General features: G+C 59.0%; 2 protein-coding genes across 8 annotated transcripts in view; both read right to left on the bottom strand.

The window, feature by feature from the left end:
* Positions 1-4,948: 4,948 nt before the first annotated feature.
* Positions 4,949-7,710, bottom strand: FOXJ1 (forkhead box J1; the record flags this gene model as incomplete). The annotated part of the gene is made up of 2 exons (XM_080712341.1): positions 4,949-5,716; positions 7,213-7,710. The coding sequence occupies 2 exons, from the start codon at positions 7,708-7,710 to the stop codon at positions 4,949-4,951; spliced, it is 1,266 nt and encodes a 421-aa protein (XP_080568467.1).
* A 4,207-nt stretch (positions 7,711-11,917) lies between these two features.
* Positions 11,918-22,160, bottom strand: part of RNF157 (ring finger protein 157) — a gene marked incomplete at both ends in the record, with an annotated part of 85,581 nt that continues 75,338 nt past the window's right edge. For 2 of the 7 annotated variants that reach the window (XM_080713341.1, XM_080713336.1), the window contains 5 exons: positions 11,918-12,024; positions 17,664-17,774; positions 19,444-19,492; positions 20,872-20,937; positions 21,189-21,361. In XM_080713341.1, coding sequence (XP_080569467.1) covers positions 11,918-12,024; positions 17,664-17,774; positions 19,444-19,492; positions 20,872-20,937; positions 21,189-21,361 — 506 coding nt within the window. Of the gene's footprint in view, positions 12,025-13,485; positions 13,527-17,663; positions 17,775-19,443; positions 19,493-20,871; positions 20,938-21,188; positions 21,362-22,160 lie in introns of those variants that run through there. The other 5 variants (XM_080713339.1, XM_080713338.1, XM_080713335.1 and 2 more) reach the window with 4 other exon arrangements.

Below are 22,160 nucleotides of genomic sequence, written 5' to 3' on the forward strand. Positions count from 1 at the left end.
AAGGCCCTGGGGGCGGTGGGCCTGGGGGTGGGCTGCCACATGCCCTTGCTGATTCCTGGAACTCCCTGGGAGCTCAGCAGAGCTGCTTCCTTTCAGGGGGCTCAGGCCGGGGGCTCAGGCTGCTGTCAGAGCGGGTGATAAGGCCCAGGGGCAGGTGGGGGCCGGGGCTGGCCAGTGGAGGAGCCAGCAGGACACCTCGGCCCTGTCGTCCCCTTTGGTAACTACACGCCCCCCCCCCTTAACTGGCCAGCTCAGGCTGCTTCTGGGGGCAGCGTCCTTCCGACTCGTCCCACGCAGGGCAGGTTCAGGCCCCAGCATGCCCGCAGGTCTAGGTGGCCCTGACCTGTCCCACTGGGAGCAGCAGACACTGGAGCCCTGGAGGATGGTGACCCCCTCCCAGCTTCCCTGCTCCCTGCCTGGGACTCACAAAGCCCCCTCCCCTGCCCCACGCCCTTCCCCCCTTTGCCACCTGTGTTTTTCTTCTTCCTTCTCACACAAGAATGTGTCAGCAGGACCCAGGCCACAGTCCCACCCCATCGTTAACAACACCCCATCCCCACCCTGGACAGGCCCAGGCCTGCCCCACTGGCCGGGCCCTCACCCCCTGCTGCCGCCCAAATACACCTGTTTACCTGGCCCAGGATGGAGCTGCACCTGTCTCTGCCCTCCCCTACGACTCTTCCTCCCAGCCATCCTGGGTGTGGGTTGTCTGTGCCAGGGTGGGGCTGAAGAACCCCCACCCCGGGGCTAGCTCAGCTCTGCGGGGGGCCTGCACTGTCCAGTCCAGGAAGGCAGGATTAAGTTAAGGGTGGGGGGGGGCTTCCATGTGAGAGTCTCTGGACCCCTCTGGCCTGGCCTGTGAACAGGAAGTGTGCTGGGCAGGGGAGGCCCCCAACGCCCAAGCTTCGGCCTTTCTTCTCCCCTCTGCTGACACTCCTGGCTGGGGACCCTTGGGGGGAGTTGGAAAGGCAGGACTTTTGGGCAGGAGTGGCTCGCCGACTTGGGCAAGGGTTTCCCCAGGGCCTCAGGACAGAGTGAAGAGGGGCTGGGCATCGCAAAAGTGGGGTTTACAGAACACTTGAGTCAGGAGCCTGAAGCCACACAGCTCACAAGAGGTAGAACAGCAAAGGTATTGAAGGTGTCCCATGATCCGTGATCTTGGATGGCGACTCGGGTGCAGAGAGGAGCTTTATTGAGGTGGACCGTACAGCTTATGGGCTCTGTAGGTTGGATGGGGTTAGCAGGTCAATGATAAAGTCTGAATTTTTTTGTTGGTGTTGTTGGTGCTGGGGATTGAACTCAGAGGCATTCCATCTCCAAGTTATGCCCCCAACCCAATTTTATTTCTTATTTGGAAACAGGGTCTCACTAAGTTGTGGAGGGCCTCGCTAAGCTGCCAAGGCTGGCTTTGAAACTGCAATCCTGTCTTAGCCTCCCAAGTACTGGGATTACAAGTGTGCTTTGACCATGCCTGGCTGAAGTCTGGATTTTGATGGTTGTATTAGGGCCATGTAGATGTGTTCCTGCGCCTGGAATAGTGGTACCTGCCTGTAATTCCAGCTACTGGGGAAGCTGAGACAGGAGGATTGCAGGTTCGAGGACAGCTTCAGCAAGTGCTGAGACTCTAAGCAACCTAGCAAGACCCTGTTTCCAAATAAATTTTAAAAATTGGTCTGGAGCCGGGCGTGGTGGCGCACACTTGTAATCCCCGCGCTTGGGAGGCTGAGACAGGAGGATCGCACAGGTTTGAAGCCAGCCTCAGCTACTTAGTGAGGCTCTTGGCTACTTGGGAAGACCCTGTTTCCAAATAAAATATAAAATAGGGCTGGGAGTAGAGCTCAGAGGTAGAAAGCCTCTGGGTTCCACCCCTAGTACCACCAAAAAAAAAAAAAAAATTGGTCTGGAGGTGTAGCTTGGAGGTGTAATGCCTCTGGGTTCAATCCACCGTGACAGACAGACAGACAGACACACACGCGCGCGCGGTGCTAACCCTGTGAGAATGTAATTAGATCTTTCCTATCAAAGGAATAGCTTGACTTAGGCTCCATTTTGTAGAAACGCTATTGTGTAACCTTGTGTGCAAGTCTGTATTTTTTGTAAAGATAATGTTTCCTGACAATTGTGAGTGCCAACCCCCCTCCAGCCAATGACACAACGATGGTGCGGCATGCTCCCGCCAATCAGAGGAGAGCACAGAGGCCCTGTGTTGAAAATAAAACGTCCAGCAGTTTCCTGCCACGTTGCCCTTGCGACCCAACTTTACCGGTGGCAGGATCCCACTTTGCGAAAAGTAAAATTTGTCTTTTTTTTTTTTTTGCGGTACTGGGGATGGAACCCAGGGGCATTCTACCTCCAAACTACACCCCCAGCCCTATTTTTTAATCTTTATTCTGAAACAGGGTCTCACTGAGTTGCAAAGGGCCTCACTAAGTAGCTGAGGTTGTCTGTGAACCATGATCCTCCTGTCTCAGCCTCCCGAATGCTGGGATTACAAGCATGTGCCACCATGCCCGGCTTTTTATTTTGAAACAGGGTCTCACTAAGTAGCTTTGGCTGGCTGGGAACCTGTGATCCTCCTGTCTCAGCCTCCCAAGTACTGAGAGATTACAAGCGTGCGCCACCATGCCTGGCTATGGAAATTTAATTTCTAACAACTTCAGCCCTACCCTGGGTTTAATTCCCAGTTACACACACACTGGCGCGCTGCCTGCCATGCTGGCCCTGGGCCCCAGACTGGAGATTTGGTCCCGTTGGTCGAGGTACAGCCTCAGCCCCTGTACTGGCCATCAGGATTATCAGGAGCCTCTTGGGCCTGGTGCACCTGCACGTTCTGCCCCCTTCCTCCCAGCATGGGCCTGGGGAGGGCAGTGACACCCCCAGGCCAATCCCTGCCATACCCACCCGGGGGCTGGTGAAGGAGGCGGCCCCTTCCTCCCCCAGCACTGTGGCGGGTTGGTGGTGGGAAGGGGGGCCGTTGGCGTGGAGGTTCAGCCGTGCGCTGTGCGGAGGGGCATCTGGGCTCTGGACTCTGCGCCGGGCCCCGCCCCTCCGGCAGTGTTTGTGCCCTTCTGGAATATTTGGAATAATTAACAAGTGAAAGCAGCGAGTTAGCCAGGGGAATGCCAGCTTGGCCTGCAGCCAGCCTGAGGACAGAGGAAGAAAGGACACGGGAGAAAGGGGTCCACGGAGGCCGGCGGCTTTGCTAGTGACAGTGCCCGTTTGTTTCCGTGTGCACCCGCGGTGAGGGGCGCAGCAGGGCTGGGGGCTGGGAAGGGATGTGGATTCCAGGCAAGCCTGGGATGAGGGATTGAAGGGTGCTGGCCACACGCGCGCGCACACACACACACACACACACACACACGCGCGGCCTGTGCTTCAGCTTCCCCATCACAACTCTGCACAGAGCAGACCTGCCGGTGTGGCTGAGTGGGGGAGGCGGTCTGAGCACCCTCCCCACCCCCTGGTGGCTCCCTCTTCCCCAAGTGGGCGCTGGGCCAGGCTGAGTAAATACACAGCAGAGTGGACCGGGGGTGGGGAGGGCTGGGGCCCCCTGACCTCACACCCCTTCCCTCCAGGAGAGGACAGGAGGTGCTGGAGTCAGGCCCAGACCAGGGATACGGACCTGGAACGGGCCAAGGGCGGGCGAGCCCGGGCAGGCCCTTGTGGTGGGGATGGCACAAGGCCCCAGGGCCGGGACCAGGTGGGGGCAGGGGCCACCTCCTCCCTTGGTCTCCTGCCTCCCCGGAGCCGTGGGGTATGGTCATCCCATTGCCCAATGCAGGCCCTCAGGCCCAGGCTGCAGGGGACTCCTAGAGCCACCTCCTCCCCGGGGATCCTGAGGTCGTGGGGAGTTGGTCAGGGTCCCCTACCGTCCATCTTCCTCCTGACCGTTCTTCCCCAGGGACGCTGAAGAGAAGTCCCCCCCCTTCCCAACCACGGGGCCCTGTCTGTCCCAAGAAAGCTGTGAAGACCGTGCTCGGGCTTTAAAAAATTTTAGTTTAAAAACGTTTTTTTATTGTAAATAACTTTCCACGAAAAAGGTTAAATTGCCCCAGGCGGAGGGCAGATGCAGGACTAGGGGTCAGGGTGGAGGAGACCCCATTTCTGAGTGCAGGTCGGGGTGGGCCTGCCCCCTTCCTGGCCCCAGGGTTCCAGCAAGCTCATGGGCCCTCTCAGTTAAGTCTCAGCTATACTACGCTCTACATTAGTCTGCCTGCCCCCCCTGCAGCTCAGCTGCCCCTGCCCTACCCCCCAAAACCTTAACTTCCGGCCGCTCTCAGTCTCCTAGGGCTCACGGACTAGGGTTTTGCGTCCAGACATACAGTGCCTTACCCCTAAGGCTGGGGCCAGGTGGAGAACCTCTCCTCGCCCGCCTCCTACCCCCACCTCAGTTTCAGCCTCTCTCCAGCCCCCTCCCCCGTCCATTGCCCGCAGCTCCGCCCCAGCCCCTATAGCCCAGGCCCCGGGAGGCTCCTCCGGGAGAGGCCTCTGGGGGGTTAATTTGCGGTCATCTAATTAGCATCTGTTGTACCTGGGAACTTTCTCTGGATAGAGACCTGGGGCAGCAGGAGGGAGAGGGTGGGAGAGGGGTGGGCGCGATGCTCCGAGGAGGCCCGTTCTCTTCCGCCCCTGCCTGGCCAGGGCCCCTCCAGGCCTCAGCTCACACACAGGGCCCTTTGGCGGGCCCCGGGGTGGCGAGAAACGGACCAGCAAACACTGTGTAGTGGGGCTGGTGAAGGGAGGCAGCAATTCTGGTCCTGGAGCCCCAGTTCGCAGCCTCCTGGGCTTCAATGTGAGGATGTCCCGTGCTGGCGGCCTCATGGAACCAGCCTAGGGAGAGTTGGCCCAGCCCCTGCCAGGGCGGTGGGGGGTCCAAGGGTCTGTGTCAGGGGAGCAGTTCTGGGCCTCGACTTGGCCACTGTCCAGAGGTGGGGTGGGACCTGGCCTCTTACAAGAAGGCGCCCACGCTGGCCCAGTCCTGCAGGTCAGCGGCCAGGGTGGCATCTCCTGCCTCAAAGAGGGGCTCCGGGGGCAGGCAGCCACCGCCACTCTCCTCCCAGGGGTGCTGCAGGAAGGACGTGGCCAGGAAGGTCTCATCGAAGTCGAGGCTGTCGGCCGCCTGCTCCGCCGGAGGCCCCCAGGTCGCAGGGCAGTCGATGTGGTGGCCGTGGACGGTGAGGTCCACGTCCCCATGCAAGGCGGGGCTCGCCGGCGGGCTCAGCTCCAGGGCCTCCAGCGTGCCCAGCTCCCCGCCCAGAGTGCCGGCCTCGAAGATGGCCTCCCAGTCGAAGTTGCCTTTGAGGGGCTCCAGCTCACCCTGCTCCTCCTGGGTCAGCAGCAGGGTGCTGGGGGGCCGCAGGACCTTGGCCACCCGCTTGGGCAGCGGCTGTTTGCGCTTGTGCCCCAGCCGGCCCTCGCCCGCCCCCCAGCCCGTCTCTCCCGTGGCCTCCTCGTACTCCCGCAGAAGCTGCTGGGCCTCTGTGTTCACGGTCAGCGGCCTGGCCCAGGGGGTGGCGCTGGGCTCCTGGGCAGCCTGGCGGGCGAAGGCCGGGTGGATGTGGACCGCGGGCAGCCGCCGCTTCTTGAAGGCCCCGCTCAGCAGCCGCTCAGCGTACTGAGGGTCGATGCGCCAGAAGCCCCCCTTGCCCGGCTCGTCCTTCTCCCGCGGTACTTTGATGAAACACTTGTTCAGGGACAGGTTGTGGCGGATGGAATTCTGAGCACAAGGAGAGGAGAGAAGGAGAGGGAGAGAGGCGCCAGGTCAGCGGCCGCAGGGGTGGGGCGGCACCCGCCGCTCCGCACGCTCCTGCACCTCTCTGTTGGGGGAGGGGGGGCAGCCCGAGTGCTCTGACCCAGCGCTGCCACTCTGGGACACCGGCCACCGGGCACTGGGAGCCCGGAGTGCTGGCGGGGGCTTTTGTTCTCTGTTGCTGGGATATCTGCCTGCTCAGTCATCCGAGCTCCGAGCGGCAGGGTGGCTCCCCCATCGCCCGCCCTCCCTCCCCTCCCCTGCTGCTTGCGGCCCCTGGCCAAAGCCCTTGGCTCCCCCAGGGCCCGAATCACTGGATGGCCATCTCCCTCTGACTCTGTGTGTGTGTGTGTGTGTGTGTGTGTGTGTGTGTGTGTGGTCTCGGGATGAGGGTGGGGGACCTGCCTGGGTCTTCACCCCCCCACAGCTCTCTCTTCTCACCCCAAACTAGTTGATTATTATCCAGCCAAGAGCTGGGAAGCCTAGGGTGAGGGTGGGGGTCTTCTGGCCCACAGGCGGGGTCCTCTGGAATGGCTTAGGCCTGCGACCCTGTGCCTGCCCCCTCTGGGTACCCCAGGGAAGAGTGGGCATCCTTAGCCTGTCTGTAGCCCAGGATCCTGAAGACTGAGGACTCTTAGAGCAAGGTCTGTGTGCTCGGCCTCAACCCCGGCATCTTCCTGACCTGTCCACTTTTGGGTGCTTGGTTTTGCCCAGTCCATGTGGGGGGCAGGGGTAGGCCCGCAGAGCAGGGCAGAGGGGTGGGTGGCGCCCCCAGCAGGGCTGGGATGTTTACGCGGTGGCCTGGGCCCCTTGGCTGCTCTGTGCCAGGTTCCAGAGACTCTGAGCGTGGAGCTAGAGCAGCCGGCGGGGGCCCCTGTGGAAGCACCTGACTCAGGTAATTGTCCCTCTTGGGGACTGAGAAGGGGGTGGAGGCGGGAACTGGGGAGGCATGGGGGGGTTGGGACAGCAGCTTCAGGAAGGCGCCATTCCCCCTCCTGTCCTTTACAGCCCCAGTGCCCCCCCCCTACAACTCACCCCCCCCAAAAAAAAGCTGCAAAAAGGGTGCAGAGCCTGACAGGGGGCCAGCTCCTCCGTTTCTGCATCTGGCCCTGAAAACTGTCTTTAGGCAGGGCAGTGTCTGGGAATTCTAGGACTTGGGACAAGAATGCGCCCTCGGCCCATCACAGCCCCGGGAGGCTGCGTCCACGCGGAGTCTCGCTGGCCGTGGGCTGGGCCTGCTGGGTGAGCTCCTTCCACCTGGACCTCACTGACTGGACCCAGGACGTTGACCCTCCTCCCTCCTGGAAGCCGAGGGAGGGCTGGTCCAAGAGCTGGGCTCCCGGTCCTCGTCCTCCAGGACCTCCCAGGGCCCGGCTGTGTGGGGCCTGCAGGCTTCCAGGTCCGGGCGGCTCGGTGCGGGAGCCGGGCGCGGGGAGGGAGCGCGGCGCCCGAGCCTCCCCTACCTGCCAGGTGGGATCCGCGTGGCGGAAGTAGCAGAAGTTGTCCGTAATCCACTTGTAGATCGCCGACAGGGTGATCTTGGTGGCCTTGCTGGCCTGCATGGCCATGCAGATGAGCGTGGCGTACGAGTAGGGCGGCTTCACGTGCGGGTTGGTGGCGTAGTCCACGTCGTCGGGGGGCGGGGCCTGCAGCCCCGGGGGCGCGCTCCTCGACGTGCAGGACGACGTGGGCTTGCCGGGCGTGTGCGGCTGCCCCAGGCAGGCGGGGTCCGCCGCCAGGGGGGAGCCGGGCGCGGCCGAGCCGGGCACCTGGTGGTAGCCGTGGGGGTCGGTGCCCCCCGCGGGCAGGGAGGGGGCCTTGGCGTTGAGAATCGAGAATTCCTGCAGCCACTGCAGACTGGTCAGGCTGTCATCCAGGGCGTCGGGCTCCTCCAGGCAGCCCTCCGGCCCGGCCTCCTCCGCCGGCCCCGCTCCCGAGAGGCGCAGCCAGCTCTCCGCCATGTCTGCCGGGACTCTCGGAGGGGGCGGCCAGCACCCACCGGCCGAGCCGAGAGGCTCGCCGACTCTCCCGCTCGCCGAGCCCCGCGGCTCCGGTTACAGGGCCTCCCGGACGCGCACCTCCATCCTGCAAGCGGGGGTCGTCTTTTTCGAAGACCAAAGAGTGCCTGCGGGGACCACAGCGGGAGCTGAGCGCGGTCCCCCCACCTTGGAGGGGAGAGGGTGTGTGTAAGGGACGGCCTTCCCGCAGCTGTCCCGCAGCGGGGGGGGGGGGTCCTGAGCCAGAAGTCCGCCCCCCGGCGCTCCGCCTCCCCTTTTCCTTGGAGGTTTTATTGGCCACACCGGGAAAGAGGGTAGAGTGGCGGAGGGTTAGGCGAAGAGGGTAGGACATCCCTTTCTCCCGAAAAGCGGGAGTCAGGAGCCTTCCCCCGCAACAGATGGAAATGGGGCGAGAGGCCCCAGAGGGCAGCACCGTGGGGCGGGAATGGGGCGGTCGTCTGATCCTCGAAAGATGTCAGGATGAGGGGCCACACCACGGGAGAGGGAGGAAACGGGCTGGGCTACGGGCGCGGGGAGCGAGTTTCCCGAAACTCCTCAGCTGTCAGTCCCCGGGCCCGCGTCCGTCGGCGACCGATGGGAGACCGCAGCGACCGACGCCCGCCCGTCCACGCTGCGCTCCGCGTTCCTTACCTGCTTCACGGCGCCAGAGGAAGGTTCTGGAAGAAGTTCCTCCCACCCCCGAGGCGCTCTGCTCCAGCTCAAGGGCCCCAGCAGTGCCCCTCGCCGCCCCCCCGCACGACGGCGCCACTCTGAGCGCTCGCAGCCCGGGGACCGGCATTAAGTAGCCGCTCCAAAGGCTTCTGCTGCTGCCATGGCGACGCCCCGCCCCCGTAAACAGCTTCCGCTGCTGCCATTGGCCAGCGCGTCTCCAAGGAGACCGCGGGCCCTGGCTACTCTCTCTGGCGGCAACTCTCTCCGAACTCCCTCCTTTGCCGCCCTCTCCCGCGCCACCCAGCCCCCTACCCGCCACCGGGACGGGACGGGCGCGTTCCCGCCGCGGAGCCCCGCGCTGGGGATGGCGACGCGCGGCTGCGGCTCGAGCCCCGGGAACCGCCGCCGGCCGCGGAACCGCCCTCGGCCCCCGGGGCTCCCGGGACGAGCCCGCGTTCTGGGGCGGAGGTCGGGGGACCGGCTCGGGCTGGGCTGGGAACCGTACCCTTGGGGTTTTCTTTCCTCCCCTCTGGGCTGCGAGTGGCACTTTCTCAAGTTTCTGTGGCCTTCCCCTGGCTCACGACCCCGGGGTGCCCTCTCGGGTGCCCGAAGGCCAGTGTGACTCTCCGCCGCCACCTGCCGCTCAGGTCCGCCGCACTGCTGCAGACGCGACGGCAGGGTAGAGTCCCCAACTCTGAGCAGAGCTTCCCGAAACCTAGACATTCAACATGCCCGAGGCTTCCGCAGAGGGGCCCTCCCTTCCCGAGGGCCCCCGAAGCAGAGCCAGTAGGCAAAACAGTTAAGGGCTTGCCAAGTCCCCCTAGCGGGAGTCACCTGCCCCCTTAACTCCACCAGCCTTTAGGCCACAGGAGTGAAGACTAAGGTTCCAGGGGCCTGGCTCTCCCTCCTCCCCCAGCCTCCCTCCGTCACCCGCCTTCCTACTCTTTAATTATTGAGAAGCTGCAGTGTTGGACGTTCTCCGGTTTAAGGCCGCTGCAGGAACAGGGGTCGTGCTCTGCCCGGGAGCGGAGGGCTGGGGGCTGCGGGCCTGGGCCCGGGAGGCCACGCAGAAAGCCAGCAGCGGCTCCGCGCAGGAACATACACGCTGCGCCCTCCTCCAGCCCAGCTCCTCTAGCTCCAGATAGGAGCCCCTGAGAAACTGGCGGAAACTGACAATGAGCCCACTTGAATCAACAGGCCTCCTTCCCTGTAAACAGTTTTATTCATTTTGAAGAATCATGCAGCAATCCATAAATATTGCATTCTTGATGTCCCAACTGTAGCGTACCCATGAGTGTACTCCAGAGAACGAGGGGTACACAGACGGCACACACAGTGCATACACGCACACTTGCACACACCAGGGGTGTAGGCCCGAAAGCAAAGTGGGGTGGACAGGATCTAGCTTCCATGAGATGGCTGTGTTTGGGTCTGTGACCAGGAGACGCCCCAGCAGGGGCATAAACTGGTGGATGGAGCTGGGTAGAAGGCAAAGGGGCTCTGCGAGGAAACCTGGGTCACCGCAGCACCTGGGAGGCCTAGCATGGTGGCAAGACGCCCCTGGTCCGTGCCTCAGGGAGAGGCAGGACCACCACCTCCTCTGAGCAAAGGCTAACCACGTGCTTCTCTCCAGATGACGGCAGGGCAGGAGGGTGGCAGCCGACTGCGGCCTTCCTGGGAGGGGACCAAGCACTTGCTGTGAAAGAGGACATGGACTCTCCAGGAAGGACTGCCCAGACAGCTTCCTCTGAGGGTCCTGGCCACCGTGGCTCCTGCTTGCCCACATCTCCGTCCTCTTCAGCTCCGTCCCCATCCTCCCGGCTCACACCACACTGTGACTACTGCCTGCTCTAGAGGGGGTGGGTGTGTTACCACGCCGGGCTCAGAGCTCATACTTCAAGTCAGGAGGGGGGTTATTGCTAACATATACTGGTTTGAATCCTAAATATGCGAGGGGGTTGTCAGAATGCCAGGGGGAGGGCAGGGCCTTAGGCGTGGCGCAGGATGGCAGAGTCTACCGCAGCAGTGGGATGGCAGAGGCAGGAGCTAGAACGGCCTGCTGTGCTGCAGCCGGCCAGCAGGTGGCTTCCCGCCAGCAGGGCAGGAGCGCGGCGCCACCACGGGCAGTGTGAGTCTCCAGAGTCCTGACCTCTGCAGTCACACAAAAGGTGCAGAGGACCCTGGGCACTGGGCTCTTGGTTTTGAAAACCTGCCTGGAGTGACAACTGAAAATCCTAAGACAACCTGTCGCAGTCAGGAGAGCTGTAGGTTTACCCTCACAATTATTCTGTCTCCCAAACAATCCCACGCCCCACTAAATAACCACATTTTCCAAAAGCCAGGGGACAAGGTGTCTAAGAGCCACGCAGAATCCACTGAGGTGAGAAAGGTGTGACGCCCACAGCTCCCAGGCCAGCCTGCTGTGGCAGGCTGTTTATGAGCTGACCGGAAGGCTCGCTCGGTCACCGGCCAGCCTCCCACTGACCAGGCCCGGCGGACCTGGAGGGCCGGGGAGGAAAACACTCAGGATGGGACGGTCCTCACGGAGGGCCGGGCGCTAGCCCTGTGGCTCCTAGGCCACTGGTGCTAGCTAGCCTGGGCTACTGCCTGGACTCAGCCCAAGGCTCCCCACACCTCTCTTTGGGGACCAGTTTGAGAATCACTGGTTGATAGCGCTCTCAACCTACGTCTTCAGCTATTAAAGGGGGTGGGGATGGGGCAACAGGGATGCTTCCTTGCTCTCAGGGCGGCAGCACTGCATATAGAGGTGGTCTATAGAAATGACTTTAACTACTGCCTCAGATGGAACCCCAGCCTTCCTGTCTGCACCTGATCATCCTAACTGTGGGTCTCAGGCTTAGGGTTCCTTCAGAAGCAGGCACACGGGGACCAGGAGCCCAGCTCTGCTAACAGAGGTTTTTTTTTTGTGTTTTTTTTTGCCAACCTTTTGGTCACCATTATCTCCTGTGTCCTTGAGAAAGGAGCTTTGGGAGGGAAACTGCTTACAGTGCAAGATAGCCTTCCTGTTCCACGGAGCGTCCCGACCACTCCAAACTGGAGGTTTTGGACTGGTTATGAGGTGCCAGAAACTAGAAATTTCCATAGGTGTTTATACCGAAGCTGCCAAAACTCTGACTCTGCTTGGTCTACCCCCCGTGGAGATGAAGCTGCGGAGGAACCACCAGGCCCAGGAGCTCAGCTCCACCTGCTGGTCGGCACAGCGGGCACCGGGCACAGCCTCCGTGAGGCCCTCTAAGCTGCAGTTCCATGGCACCAGCCGGCAAGCAGAAAGGGCTTCCAGTCCATCTGAGGGGGGAAGGATCGTGGCTATAGGAGACGTGGTTGGGCGCAGGAGCAGGCAGAACTGCACATCCAGCTTTCAGGCGAGTATCAAAGTCCAGACGCATCTTGCCGAGGATGCCGGGAAAGGCCAGTAGTCCAGTGAGGACGGATGGAATGCAAGGACAGGAGGGGAGCCTGGGGACGGGGGCAGGCACTCTCAGACAGCCAAAGGACCCCACACACAGGACCTGCTCTCAGGGTCCTCCAGGCTGCCAGATGATAAGCGCCTGCGACTGACAACATTGTCATCCGCCTGCCAGGTATCTGGAGAAAAGAAGACAAAGGTTACAGGAGCCATCCCCTAGGCCATCCATACAGTGTGTCCGGGAGGGCAGCCTGGAGGTGTGACCTGAAACTCCTGAGTGTAAGCCGCAGTGCATGAGACAGAGCAAGGCGCAGACACTGGCGTGTGGGGCTCCTCCGCCCGTGGGCGAGGCAGCCACTCCAGTACGGCCTGCAGACAGGCACTGACACAGGCCCCTTGCTTGTGCAGGCACCCTCGGGCCCACTCATTTTGGCATGACTTGGTTGAGCTCAGCCTCTATGTTATGGTGGACGAAGGAAAGAAAGCTAGGTCTAGGTGTGCTATTTCCACAGGGCGGGCAGAAGCGGGAAGAGGAGACGGACCTGCTGGGTCCAGCTGAGAGGCCTGGCGCTTGCTATGGGAGCTGGGGCGAGGAGGACAGTGCGACGTTCTGGTGGTCCCACACTATGGGGGGCCAAGCCCGCAGAGGCTAGCCTGCTGGCACGGGCGCCACTCCTGCCCCGCGTGCCCGGCTGCCCCTGCACCAGGCGCAGGCCGTCCTGGCCGCTCGTGCGGTGCACCACTCAGGGCCGCTCCTCCGCTCGCTGCCTGGCCGTGTGGACACCTGCAGGTGTGCTCTCAGACTTCACGCCCAGGTTAGGCACACGGACGGGAAGCCCTGGCTTCCTCACTGTCACGTGGGAGGTGAGTCCCCTCGCGGGTGTGCCGTGAGGACTGTGCGGGGCACCCACTGAGGGTGCTGAGCAGAGAACCTGACTCGCAGACCGTCAGTGACCGTCCCGCTTTGTGCCTTCAGGCCACTCTTTGCTTATTCTGCCCCAGCCCGCTGTTGGCTCCACCTGGCCTATTCCCTCCAGGGCAGCTAGAGTTCCTTCCACCAGGCAGGCAGGCCTCAGCCACCGCCACTCTTGGGAGGAAGCGGGCTTTCTGCCTTCAGGGAGGGTGGCTTGTCCTGTGGGTCCTGCGGCCTCCCGTGTCAAGACACATCCTGGCAGGGGAGGCCCTGTGGCTCCCCAGCAGCCGGAACCCCACTTCTCTCCTCACACTCTGAGCTGCAGGCCCTTTCAGGCTGCCATGAGATGCGAGGCCCAGGGCTGGCCTCAGGGCTCACGGGCACCTGGCCGGCTGGAGGGCTCCTCCTGTGGTCCTGAGGCCACTCACGCGCACACGACTGCGGTCAGCCTCAGGCTCGGCCGCCGAGACACAGAAGGAAGCAGGTATCAAGTCCTGGTGTGGCGAGCCACCCTGAGGTGGCTGCGGGGAGTGGAGGGGAGGGCAGGAACAGGCCGTCTCAGCCTTTCACACCCAAACCGCATGGATCTCCACTCGCTAGGGCATGAATTGAAGGCGCTTCTTCCCCTCCGAGGGTGGCAGGAGGGGAGCAGGCCCTTCTGCCTAGTCAGTTAGGAACCCATAGTAAGATGAGTTGTTTTGCTTATATAATTTGGTAGATCTCATACCTATTCTTCAATGTTTATGGGGCAGGACTCCGGAACTGCGGCTGTTTAGTAGGAAAGACCAAAAGCAAATGGTAAACGAGAGAAGACACACATGCACGCACAAATAAAAACAGCAGCAGCCGCAACACCGCCGCCACGGCCGCCGGCACACCGGGCGCTAGGACGGGGCAGCTGCCCGAGGGATGTCCCGACTGAGTCGCAGGGGTCCCGGAGCCCCGGCCAGGGCTCGGATCAGCTCCTTGAGGGCAGACTCAAGCCTCTGGTGGGAAGTCTGCATCACAGGGAGACGTGGCCGGGATAGAGCGCCCTCTCTCTGGGAAAGGGTCTGAAAGGCCCCCGGCAAAGCCCTGTTGCCACCCTCCTGGCCTCCCCTGGGTGCGGCCTGGCACGAGTGCAGGCCCAGTGCTGAGGACGCCCCCCCTGAGGGCTGCTGTGTGCCTGGCTGAGTCCAGGCCTGCAGGCCAGAAAATGGCACTTGGGGACTTGAAATCTCTCCAGAGATGTTGGTAAAGGTGGCTTCCATTCAGGTCCTCTTTGAGGAATCATACGTAGGAGAATAAAGAGAGCCCTACAGGAGGGGAGGCAGCACTCCAGGGGAGCTTTGGCCAACTGCCTCTATCAAGATACTAACTGAATTTAAGGGCTATAGTCCAACTGGCTCCATAGTTTCTCTTCTGGGGAAGATGAACAATTTCGATTTTCCCTTAGTGTTCATGATGTGCAAACTTTCCTAGTAGCACCTTAATCTTGGGTTATGGGGCCTGAAGAGTGAACTGAGCTTCAGGTATGCATACATATTTTTTTATTTTTGTGGTACTGGGGGTTAAACCCAAGGACATCCTAGTTCCAAGCTATACCTCCTATTTTTACAGGGTCTCACTAAGCTGCAGAGGGTTTCTCTAAGTTGCAGATGCTGGACGCAAACCTGTGATCCTCCTGTCTCAGCTTCCCAAGTACTGGGATCTTAAGTGTGTGCTATCATACCTGGCATAGTATTTTATATTTCACTGGATATACCCGCTCCTATACCATGCAGTCATTTAAAACTGTATTTCCACTAAACAAACAAAAGCCCAAGTTTGCCGTCTCTTCACATACACTAACCCAGAACTATGGCTTGCCTGCCACGCTGCTGCCGGCTGTGTATTACCCACCATTTCCTTGGAACTACACTGACTTAGCATGGCTGCACGATTCCAATCTTACCACCTGTCAGCTTAGATCCTGTCCTCCCAGAAGAGTCTCAGAACATCTCCCCCAGTGTGAAGCAGAAGTCCACGCTGGGTGTCAGGGCCTCAGAAGACCCTTTAGCCCCTGAGGGGAAGAGGGGCCGAGGTGACCGAACAGCTCTGGGCCCCTCACACGTGTGGACAGTGGCGCGGAGGGCCCCTTGGCAGTGGTGTGGGCATGCGCAGGTGCTTCCCTGGGCTCCGCTCCCTACTGTCATGCACTTGAAGAGAGAAACAGAGCCAGGCGTGTAAGGTGTGTAAGGTGGGCCCCTGGAGAGCGCTGCCTGCAGGACCAGCTCTCTCGGTCGACGAGTCTGACCACAGCTCAGTGTGAAGAGGCCCAATGAGTCTGGGGGCTACCAAGTGATCTGACCCGACACTTCACTTGCGGGGTGCCTCCCAGCTTCCTGCCACCAGTGTGATGCCAACAGCAGAACCAGGCACATTTTGCCAAGAGAGCAGACGTACCTTCCCCCCGGCCCCCCGAGCCCTTGGGCCTCTTGCTGAGGACGTGACAGACAGGGTGCTTATTGCAGCCCGAGTCCCCCTCTGACAGCTGCCACAGGCGTCTGCCCTCATACCCGGTCACTGAACTCAGTTTCCTCTCAAAACCGCTGGCTCCAGAAGTCATAAGGAACCCCAGGGCTGCTTTCTTGTTTCCTGGCCTTGCTGCCCTCCCGCAATCACAAAAATGGAGTAAGTATATGCAGGCAGGTCGGCCGGAGGGAGTTGGGAAGAACAGCGTGGTTCCCACTGCGCTGCTGGCTGCACAGCTCAAGCCGCAGCCTCTGCCAAAACAGGGTGTGTGTGGGAGCCTTTGGAAGGGAAGGCAGGCAGGCAGGCTCCCCAGAGGCACCAGCCTCACCCAACTCGAGGATGCCAGTTAGAAGCTCCTTGCCATTAATCCTCACCACTGAGGTGTGCCCGTTTTTATTAGAAATATATTCTCATCAATATATTTTCTTGGAAAAATCTTAATATACTGAGTCCGGGCCCTTGCTGATTAGGAACAGAAAGCTCGTCTCCAAGCCCGGGCGAGGGCCTCGGCGCGCGCACGCCAGCAAGCTTGGTGTGGGACCGAGCGAGGCGGGGAGGACAGTGCTGGCACAGAGTGAACATGAGCTTTCACACAGAGTCAGATAACGCAAATGAGGTAAAAATAAACAAACCAGACAGACAGATCTACAGTTGGCAAAAAGACGTGAAACACAAACGGACAGACGGAAGCAAGGCCAGGAGTGGGAAGGCAGGCAGTGAGTGTGCCCTGGCCCAGGCAGCTGGTGCAGCCCAACTGGGCAGGAGGCGTGCCGGGGGCTCTTCCCTGGCCTCCACGAGGGGCAGGCTCACCGACGCTGCCTTTTTGGTGGTACTGGGAGTGGACCAGGTGTTCTTCCTCTGAGCTAACCCCATAGCCCTTTTTAAATTTGCTCTGAAGGGTATAGGAATAGAAAAGTTTAGAAAATAGAAATAATAGCTCTCGCACGGAGGAGGGGGCTGTCGAAAGGGGATAGTCCCCATTTTACATTTTGAAACAGGGTTCCACTAAATTGCTGAGGCGGGCCTCGAACCTGTGATTCTCCTGTCTAAGCCTCCCAGGTACTGGGATTACAGGCATGCACCACCATGCCCAGCTCTGATAATACTGTTTCTTGGGGGCCCTGCTGACGATTAACGCCCTGGACAGTACTTTTAGGATAAACTAAATAATGACCAAAGTGCCCTTTGAAAGGCTGGAGAAAATGTCTCCTGAGGATTCTGGCTTTCCCCACCACGAGCTTACGTGGGGCCAGGGCCTGCTGGGGCCCTGTGTGGCACAGGCTGATGTAGAGTGGCGACCACAGGGGGTTGTGTGGCTGCAACGCCTCCGCCACTTCGCTGAGCGAGTAAAGCACTGGACCCAGGCGTGGCTGTTCTGAAGCTGAAACGGGTCTTCACTTGGGGAATGGTGGAGAGGGGTACAAACCGCACAGTGGGAAGGACGTCTCTTCAGTTAAACTGAGAGGGACATCTGACCTGGCCCCACTTGGGCAAGGCTGAGCTTTTAGAGAGATGGTCTTGGAGCCCTTGAGTGGGCGCACTGAGATCGGTGCTCCAAGTTTGATCAACATTGTTGCTTTATATAATATTATCCTAGATTCAATTTATTTGTTTATTGATTGATTGATTGGTGGTGCTGGGGATGGAAGCCAGGGGCTTTCTACCTCCGGGCTATACTCCCAGACCTATTTTCTATTTTATTTGGAAACAGGGTCTCACTAGGTTGCTGAGAGCCTCGCTAAGTAGCCGAGGCTGGCTTCGAACCTGCGCGATCCTCCTGTCTCGGCCTCCCAAGAGCGGGGATTACAAGCGTGCGCCACCACGCCCGGCTCCCTGATCAAATTTAAAGTCAGGGTTCCAGGGAGCAGAGTCACCCCTGACTCTTGGCCTCTTCTTTGGGACCCTAATCCAGTACGTACAATGCAACTAGTAACCTAAAGCTCACTGGATCCCAAAGCCATTCACGGGCCCGTACAACGTGGCTTTCCTTCTATCAGATCTTGACTTAAACGCACGTCCTCTGAGGAGCTACAGTTTCACTTGAAGGAGCGCAGGCTAACTTTAAAGACCTTCAAGAAGAGGTGTTTGTCTGCTCCAATTTCCTGTTGATAAAAACGAGACAGGCCACCGCCGGGTCTCTGTAGGATGGTGATGGAGGGCGCGGTTAGGTCAGATTTTGAGAGGGGCATTGCTCCTTTCTTCCTATCCCAATAGCCTCAGAGCAAGAGGCGCTCTGTAAAAAGCTCCAGAACTCTCCCAAGGCCTGCTCACTTCCTCTCAGCGCTGGTCCCCGCGCCTCGGCACACTCCAGGCCCTCTTGCCAGGCACTGTGGGGCAGGGCGCGCGGTGACAGCAGGACGAGAGGGGAGGCGCGTCTCCCACTAAGTTCACGTTCGGCAGACTGCCACTCACCGGGGAAGCAGACCTCAGAGCACAGCTTATTGTCCAGTGCTTTCACGCTTGCGATGTCAAAGTCATTGTTATTGTCACACTCCATACCTAGAAACGCGCATGTCCTCTGGCCTGTAAGGGAGTTAATGCAGTTAGACAGGGGCTGGCTGTGTTTTTCTCTGCTTTGCTGTCCTTAAAATAAAAATCTTAAGGATGGAGACAAAAAATAAAATCATATGTCAAAAAAAAGACAATAACTAAGTGGGGAAAGGGTGGACAAATAAAGGAATCGAATTGTGCAGGCATGTCTGGGTCCTCGCACCGTCCTGGCTTCCCCATAGCTGGCCCCTTTCTAGCTCTGTTCCCTAATGACTCAGGTCAGCGCGGAGGGCTCCGGGACACAGGCTCGACAGAAACCAGCAGGGCAGCTGTGCTCAGGTCAGGTGTTCCACTGTGGCTGGCAGAAGCCGGAGAAAGCTGGGGACAGCACCCTGCTCGTGCCTCGTCTTGGGTCTAAGCAGGATGTGCTTATGACCACGAGGCTCTGCAAAATGATAAATACATAAAACAACAACCGGACGCCTTCGGAGCCATAATTTTGCATATCAGATCAGAATGGCACATTCACAAAATTATGATTTACTCTCTTAGGAGACCAGAGTTGTTATTTTGAGTATATTTTCAGTGACTGCCCAAAAATCTACAGACACGTAAGAAGGGAAGGGAAAGGAAAGTTGCAGAAGTGATTTTCTTCGAGCTCCCCTTTGTCCTTAGTGAAAGGGAGAGAAGAAACATAAACCCACTGCAGAGGGCTCAGAGAGTAGGTGGAACAACCTGGCCACCCTGCACTTCTCCGGGGGCTCTAGAGCCTCAGGCCCTGAGGCCACCCGCCCAGGAGGCGAAGCTTCGAGCCCTGGACTGGCGCGCAGGAGTGGAAGGACCCAGCCTCTACGGCCGTGCTCTCCTCAGGCTCTTGCCGGGGTGGGAACTGTCCAGTCCACATGCACACCCCCGGCACCCCGAAGCAATGGCCAGCGCTAAAGCAGAAGCAACGGGGATGACATCTGCTGGGCCGACCGCAGGGCCCGGGGCACATGTGTGCTTGGGAGTGCCCAGAGCACGAGGGAGGGAGTCCGTGTGACCTCTCCAGCACCTTCTCCTCCTCCCGCACCCTGGGCATTTCTTCTCTGCCAGCCTCCCTGGAAACAAACTCTTGCTACTGAAGACAAGACCAAACCCTAAGTGAAGCTATTGATATGGAACCTGCCAGGTTCTTGCCCAGGCTGAGCTGCTGAAGAAATTAGCGTTTCCTCAACTATTCCCTTCCTGTGCCTGCTGCCTCCTGAGGGCTCCTCACAGTAAGCTCAACCATTTTCTCCACAAAACAAGACCAGACAAGCTGCCTAACAGCCCTGCCTCCCGTGGCGTGCCGGAAGACACCGCTCCGCCTGGGGCAGCTCCCTGGGCTCAGCGGCACAGCCGCGGAGGCAGGTGTGGGAGTGGCCGGGAAGTCTCAGGGTCTACTAAGTACACGTGCTGAACAAGGTGTGTCCTCTGCAGCGTCCGCATCCTGACTCCCTGGGCTCTGAGCCCAAGGAAGAGCTGGGAAGATCATTGAGGCCATTGATACCTTGCGTGCCTTGATATATCCGTAGCAGATAACCGTTTTCCCAATGGCCACGCAACTGAGCTCTGCCACCAAGTCAAAGCGGCTCCCCTTCGCCTTTCTTTACCCCTCGAGAATACCCAGGAAAGAGACGCGATACGAGGGAGCATAGGTGGGACCAGCCAGGTCTTTTACCATCTTCTTGCATGGGAGATCCATCCTCTTCCTCCATGACGTCATTTCCCTAGGAGACAGGAAGTCTATGAGTCTACACAGCAGTCAGAGAAGCACAGTGACCCACCAAAGCCAGACATAATCATTCCCATGATACCTGCCTCCAGGGCCCACGTCCTTCCCTACCTATGGGGTAGGGTGGGTTGGGGCGATGTGGTGTGTGTGTGTGTGTGTGTGTGTGTGTGTGTGTGTGTCTGTTACTGGAGAATGAGCCCAGGGGCATTCTACCTCTGAGCTATACCCCCAGCCCTATTTTATTTTTATTTTGAGAGAGGGTCTTGCTAGGTTGATGAGTCTCACTACTTGATGAAGCTTAGCCCTTCCAAGTCCTGGAATAACAAGCACGCAGCCCCCTCCCCATGTTTAATATGCTAAGGAGGCCAGAGGAGGCTTGATTAGTCTATGGGGATCAGGTCTGAGCCACACCGCAGGGGTGTCAGAAACGTCCCTGCTGATACCTTGACTGATGGTGACAGCCACCTCCCTTCCCTCCTCCCTCCCTTTCTTCTTTTCATGCTGGGGATTGAACGCAGGGGCATTCGACCTCTGAGCTATGCCCCAAGCGCTGTTTTATTCTTTTGTTTCTAAGTAGCTGAGGCTGGCCTTGAACCTGCTATCCTCTTGTCTTAGCCTCCCAAGTATTGGGATTACAAGCGTGCGCCACCACGCCTGGCTCTGATACTGTTTCTGTAAGGTGGAAATAAGAGCTATTAAATAAAAAAGTAAATAACGAGATCCTCAGAGGCACCTTAGGTTTCTTTTTTCACAGAGGCCAGCATGTCTCCAAGCTTCAGGGTCTGTCATGGGAAGGTTTCTCTTTCTTTTGGCACTAGAGATCAGACCCAGGGGTATCTATCTTCAAGCTATACCTCCAGCTCTTTTTTATTTTTGAAACCAGGTCTCCCTAAATTTCTGAGGCTGTCCTCAAACCTGTGGTCCTCCTTCTTAGCCTCCCAAGCACTGGGATTACAGGTGTATACCACCACACCTGGTGGAAGGCTCCTTGTGAGCTCACTCCACACTGATCACACTGCCCTAGTGCCTCCCGGCAGCGCCCCTGCTCCCTGGACAGTGCACAGGCCGGAGTGCGTGGCTGCTCTAACCTCCGCCCACATTCTATTTCCTCATTCTTTTGAAGTACTGGGGATTGAACCCAGGGGTGCCCTACCACTGAGCTACACCTCCAGCCCTTCTATTTTTCAGACAGGGTCTCGCTAAGTTGCAGAGGCTGGAATCGTACGCGTGCGCCATCGCAGCTGGAACCCACATTCCACTTTTCACTCATCTAGGTGGGCTCTCAGAAAGGCTTCTTCAGTCCCCTCCCCACTGGCACCTCCAGCAGGTTCTCTGGCTGCGAGGAGGGGTGCCACTGTCTGGTCTCAAGGTTACCTCCGCGTCCTGCTCTCCCGCTGGGGGACCAGCAAAGTTGCTGTCTGGAGACTCCGCTGGCATCCCCTGCAAAAGAGCAACAAAGCCCGAGAGCATGGTTATGATGGGCTCTTGCGACAGCACACCCAAGCCCCAGCTTTGTTCAGTACAAAGTTGGCACCAGGAAGGAGTCAGAGCTGGGGGAGTGCCGTGCTCTCCACCGCCCGCTCCTTCTAAGTAAGCATCTGGGGGCTCTCCCAGGCACACCTTTCATTAAGCTGCTGCGGCCACACGCAGGGCACAGATCAGCAAGGGCAAGCGGAGTGCCCTTCCCTTACCTCTCCTTCTTCTGAGGGGGCCCTGCTGGCAGCGCAGGGGGAAGGGATGGCCTCTCCCTCCTCTTCAGTACCAGGGGCGATGTAGGAGCCGGACATGGAGGAGACCGTATCAGTGCTGATCTGGGAGGACGCCATGGACATGACTGACTGGGCCAGGCTGCTGCTGGCAGGATCTTTAGAGACAGGAGTTTGAGTAAAGAGACATAAGAAGAGCCCCCTCCCTGCCTTGAGGCCAGAAAGAGTACAGGGGTCTTATCCTGCCCTCTCCCCAAAAGGTTTAGACTTAGGTTTTCCAAGATCCATCTAGCCATCCATCTATCCTCTCTCCCTCTCCTGTCTCCTTCCCTCTCTCTCCCCACCCCTTCACCCACCCTTCTTCCCTCCCTCTCTCCTTCCCTTCCTTCCTTCTTGTGGTATTGGGGACTGAACCCAGGGGGGCTTTCTACCACTGAGCTATATCCCCAGCCCTTTTCATTTTTTATTTTTATTTATTTATTTATTTTTGGTGGTACTGGGGGTGGAACCCAGGGGCTTTTCTACCTCTGGGCTATACTCTCAGACCTATTTTATATTTTATTTGGAAACAGGGTCTCACTAAGTTGCTGAGAGCCTCACTAAATGGCTGAGGCTGGCTTCGAACCCGTGAGATCCTCCTGTCTCAGCCTCCCAAGCGCGGGGATTACAAGCGTGTGCCACCACGCCTGGCTAGCCCTATTTATTTATTTTTATTTATTTATTTATTTATTTATTTATTTATTTATTTATTTATATTTATTTATTTGTAGTACTGGGGGTGGAACCCAGGGGCCTTCTACCTCCGGGCTATACTCCCAGACCTATTTTACATTTTATTTGGAAACAGGGTCTCGTAAGCCAGCTGAGGCTGGCTTTGAACCTACGTGATCCTCCTATCTCAGCCTCCCAAGAGCGGGGATTACAAGCGTGTGCCACCATGCCCAGCTAGCCCTTTTT

This window comes from Muscardinus avellanarius (assembly GCF_963383645.1).
Source record: "Muscardinus avellanarius genome assembly, chromosome: 16".
Lineage (NCBI taxonomy): Eukaryota > Metazoa > Chordata > Mammalia > Rodentia > Gliridae > Muscardinus > Muscardinus avellanarius.